Below are 5,113 nucleotides of genomic sequence, written 5' to 3'. Positions count from 1 at the left end.
GCTCCTGCCGTCTGTGGGACGGAGGCGGGTACGGGGGAGCACCCTCCCACTCCCGATTGCCTGAGAGTCCTGTTCCTTTTGTGGGTCCTGGGAGGCAGTCGCAGCGTGGCAGAATTCCTGGCTTGGAGAAAGACAGGATTCTTAGTATGGCCCAGTGGCCCCTGAATCTGGAGGAATAAATCACAGGTTTTCCTGAAAATTGTACGATCTTCAGCCGGTCTCCACATATTTCATTTTTATCCAAGGAAGAGGCCCTGCCTCCTCCGGAGGGATTGTAGGAACCCAAGAGAATCTTGGCCAAAAAGAGGCCTGTGTTTTTGATAGGCATTGCTCCCTAATGACAGGATGCCACGGTTTGGAAATAGAGAACCTGATACCAGGAATATTAAAGTTAAAATGTCCATCAACTGATAAATGGATAAACAAAACATGCTCTATCCACACAATGGAATATTAGTCACAAGAAAGAGTTAAGCACTGATGCATGCTACAACACAGATGAACCTTTAAAACATTACGTTAAGTGAAAGCAGCCAGACACAAAAGGTCACATATTATTTTATTTGTAAGAAATGCCCAGAATAGGCAAATCTATAGACACAGAAAGCAGACTGATAATTGCCAGAGGCTGGAGGTGAGGTGTGTGGCTTTGGGTTTGACTATTAACAGGCATGGAGTTTCTTCTTAATGCGTTGCAAATGTCTTAAGAATTAGTGATGATGGTTGCAGAACATTGTCAGTATACGGAAAATCATTTAATTGTATATTTAAACATAATTGATGAATTTTAGATTATGTGAATTGTCTCAATGAAAGAAGTTAAAAAAAACACTTGAGTGCTTATTCTGCATAAAGTACCACCTTCACTGAATTGCATTATCTCTGTGACCCTCTCAACCTGAGGTTGTCATTCAGACCATCCCTATGAGTCACGTTAATGTAGCATTTATTTATTTCAAATTTTTTTTAATGTTTATTTATTTATTTATTTATTTATTTATTTAAAAAAAATTTTTTTTTCAACGTTTATTTTATTTTTGGAACAGAGAGAGACAGAGCATGAACGGGGGGCGGGGGCGGAGAGAGAGGGAGACACAGAATCGGAAACAGGCTCCAGGCTCTGAGCCATCAGCCCAGAGCCCGACGCGGGGCTCGAACTCACGGACCGCGAGATCGTGACCTGGCTGAAGTCGGACGCTTAACCGACTGCGCCACCCAGGCGCCCCAATGTTTACTTATTTTTGACAGAGAAAGAGAGACAGAGCATGAGCGGAGGAGGAGCAGAGAGAGAGGGAGACACGGAATCTGAAACAGGCTCCAGGCTCTGAGCTGTCAGCACAGAGCCCAACACTGGGCTCGAACTCACAGACCGCAAGATCATGACCTGAGCAGAAGTCAGATGCTCAACCGACTGAGCCACCCGGGTGCCCCTATTTATTTTTTTTTTTAAGTTTATTTATTTTGAGAGAGACAGAGACAGTGGGAGCAGGGAGGAGAGAGAGGGGGAGAGAGAGGGAGACACAGAATCCGAAGCAGGCTTCAGGCTCTGAGCTATCAGCACAGAGCCTGATGCGGGGCCCAAACCCACAAACCGTGAGGTCATGACCTGAGCTGAAGTGGGACACTTAACTGACTGAGCCACCCAGGTGCCCCCAGATTTTAAGTAATCTCTACACCCAACATGGGGCTCAAACTCACAACCCCATGATCAAGAATCACATGCTCTACTGAGCCAGCCAGGCACCTACAGAAAAGGCTCTACAGAACCTTTTCATCTTTTTTCATCTGTCCTCCAGCACAGAGCTTTGCACTTAGTAAATGCTACTTTGAGGTTTGTTAAATAAAGATGTAATGGGACACTATAAAATGGACGTTTGCCTTGGGGGGTGGCAGGGATGTGGGCAGTTTTCCCATTCTCTGGTCAAAATTCAACTCTCTCTCTAAAAACTAAAACTGGCTCACTAATGTGGAAACAACCCACTAGCCCTGCAGCATATTCCACCCTACAACACAGGTAGTTTCCCTAACAATTTATTTTTCATTTATTCAATCAATTTTGTTTTCAAATTATACCTTAAAATGGCAATTGGTAATTGAGACTTAGTGACTTGGGATTTTTTTGTTGTTGTTGCTTGGTGAGTTCTTTCTAAGGTAAACGTTTCAGTATTTGTGCTACAACATTATGATGCCTGTATTAAGAACAGCACAAAACTTAAAAACTTTAACAATGGGGTCAAGGTGCATGAGCCAGAAGCTGATACTCTGAAACAAAATGGCAGGCAGATAATCACAGGTTATCAATTGGATGCTGGGGTCCAATCTCTAATTACTAAAAGCTAGCACAGAGTCATCAAGAACACATGATGACAAAAGTAACTTACTGTTATCTTTTTTTAGTAAAAAGACTAATTGCCTATTATTAGCTGCCTATTATACCCTGTAATATCTTTTCTTACATTTTTGGCTGCAAACTCTTTGATTGCTTCCTACATAACAACTGTGTAATTTCATTTTTATTGAAAGAGAACTGAAGTCTAATCTTTCCTTAAGCAAGATTGATAGAAATCTGCTTTGTATAATTGAGAGTTGACAAAGATTTTTTTTCAACTTCAAATCATATTTTATTATTGGAAAAGTCATTTACATTTTTAGGTTTCTTGTCACATAATTTATTTTTTAAAAAATCTCAAAACATGTTCTAGTACATTCAGTAACAAAGATCTACCAGTGTTACACATATTAAGAAAACCTGTATCATGTTTCTAGTTGGACTAAAATCTATATGCCTGTGCTTAATGGAGCTCTTAACTTACTTAAGTACAAAGTAAGGTATAAAAACTGAGTTTGAAAACTTCAAACAATTTTAAGACAGACTTAATTTTTCATGATTTTCCCAAAGCCAGTCATGATATTTATTTAACTTATGGTCTTCAGGGTGCACCTGGAAGAAATACAACACATTAGGAGACAGAAGTTAGTCAGAAATACATTTTTAAAATGGGCCTTTCAAAGGTACAGTAGGGGAACAATACCTTATTGTAATATTCCTGCAAATTATAACCTTTAACCTAATTAGATTCATGAGTGCTTAAAACTCTATCTTACATTAAGGCAATCCTTCACAAAGTGCTTTCCAATTTAGTACTGATCTTTAACATGACCTAGCACGTGGGTTGGGGACAACATGAGTCAAGTATTAATAGGCCATTTTTCAGGAGAAGGTTATAGACCCTGAGAGTTATCACAATAAATGGTGGAGCAGGGATGGGCTTAGCCAGATCTACTGGCTGAATGCTTCAGGGTGAGTCACAGACTAAGAGGGCAGTGTACCACGCCACCTGGCAGTACCCACCAGCTGCCAGGACACCCGCTGGATGTCTGTGGACAGGGGACACTCATTTGAATGGGTAGCTGAAGTAGGGCCCAGTTGCCGTTAAAGCAGTCTGGGACCACTAGGAGAAACCCCCACAAGCATATATTCCAAGTCCAAACCTGCCTGCTTTCCTTCAGTGGTGTCATTTTTGAAGGCTAATATGACTATGACAGGAGAAGAACCACATCAGGCTTAGAGACCACACATGAATGGGAATGACATTACAGGGCCAGAAGTGATAAACTGCTGGAGGTCAGTCAGAGGGCCACACCAAGGAGTCTTTACGGAGGTGGGAGTGTCTACAGATCCTCTCCCTTCTGCCAACAGCCCCAAGCCACCACTGCCCCTCAAGCCTGGAACAAAACTAGTTGTGATGGTGGCAGCACATGTGCCCAAGAAATAGTTTTGGCTATTGGATGGGTGTATTTTGTGTCAGAGACAAAATGTGCTGGAGATGTTATGGCTGGGGGTGGGCCTCACCTGCTTCCACTCATTGACGCAGAAAATTCGGTAAGAATCATTGCCATATTTGCCAATCCCGTGAAGCTCAATCGGGTACCTCCACTGCTTTGTCAGATATTCATCTGCAAAGATAAAACCTCACTTATCAGGTCAGCTTCTAGAAAAGATACTTTCCCCAAATATGTAGTGATGCAGAGCTGGATGGTGAGAAGGGCAGGAAGGGACAGCAAAGAGTCTTTCCTAACAATCCCAGTTCTGATGGCTCTTTCTTCTGAATTCCCACAACACCCCTGTCTAAACCTCTCACCTGCCACTTAGTAACCATTGTGATTTTGTGCTAACTAGACAGAGGTAAAGTCCCTGAGGTCAATGGGGCCTTCTGCTTTGCTGACTTCTTCATCCTTCCTAGATGGCCTGCCCCAGTGCTGAGCAAAGATTTACTGCTTGGGTCAGTGGGAGACTGTAGTTTGGGGCAAGTGGATTGTTTTTACATGCTTTTAGCCCTTGAGCTGAATGACCTCTATTAATATAGCATCCTAGAACATTAAAGTTTAAGGTTTGACTCTCTTAAATAGGCATAGTTTATGTTCTTTCCTTTGGGTATATGGGAAAGTACCTGAGAACTTGATAATGGTTTTTGCTCGAAGATCATAGAGACCAAGAGGTTTAAGAAGTTCTGACACATCTCTCCAGTCTGCGGTTCTTGCTACCTCAGCTGAAGGGTACTTCTCTAGAAACTCCCAGAGCACGGGGATTGCCATTTTACCTGGGAAGTAAAAGTAACTGTGATTACAAGCCTCCTGATGGGTTGTTTTTAAGTTCAGGTATTTCCTCTCTAGAAATCTCGTACAGAGGGTTTTTTGTTTTTTGTTTTTTTGTTTTCCTTTTTAAATCCCTGATGAGAAGCCATTACTTGAACTGGTAACCACCTTCAGAGTCAATAACCAACACTCCTGATGATTTGGCTAAGATTTAAAAAAAAAAAATTTTTTTTTTTTAACATTTATTTATTTTGAGACAGAGAGAGACAGAGCATGTACGGGGGAGGGTCAGAGAGAGGGAGACACAGAATCTGAAGCAGGCTCCAGGCTCTGAGCTGTCAGCACAGAGCTGGATGCAGGGCTCGAACTCACAAACCACGAGATCATGACCTGAGCTGAAGTCAACTGCTCAACCGACTGAGCCACCCAGGTGCCCTGATTTGGCTAAGAGTTTTATTTATTTATTTATTTATTTTTAAATTTTTTTTTTTTCAACGTTTATTTATTTTTGGGACAG

General features: G+C 41.9%; 1 protein-coding gene across 5 annotated transcripts in view; it reads right to left on the bottom strand.

The window, feature by feature from the left end:
* Positions 1–2,653: 2,653 nt before the first annotated feature.
* MBD4 (methyl-CpG binding domain 4, DNA glycosylase) overlaps positions 2,654–5,113 on the bottom strand; it is a 9,629-nt gene continuing 7,169 nt past the window's right edge. For all 5 annotated transcript variants that reach the window (XM_040491910.1, XM_040491911.1, XM_040491912.1 and 2 more), the window contains 3 exons: positions 4,452–4,601; positions 3,854–3,957; positions 2,654–2,941 (listed from right to left, as the gene is read on the bottom strand). In XM_040491910.1, coding sequence (XP_040347844.1) covers positions 2,864–2,941; positions 3,854–3,957; positions 4,452–4,601 — 332 coding nt within the window. In that variant the 3' untranslated portion in view covers positions 2,654–2,863. The remainder of the gene's footprint in view (positions 2,942–3,853; positions 3,958–4,451; positions 4,602–5,113) is intronic.

The sequence above is a fragment of the Herpailurus yagouaroundi genome, unplaced genomic scaffold (genome assembly GCF_014898765.1).
Source record: "Herpailurus yagouaroundi ecotype Mexico unplaced genomic scaffold, PumYag 183, whole genome shotgun sequence".
Classification (NCBI taxonomy): domain Eukaryota; kingdom Metazoa; phylum Chordata; class Mammalia; order Carnivora; family Felidae; genus Herpailurus; species Herpailurus yagouaroundi.
The sequence above is the reverse complement of the archived record's forward strand: the minus strand, read 5'-3'. Positions and strand labels throughout refer to the sequence as shown.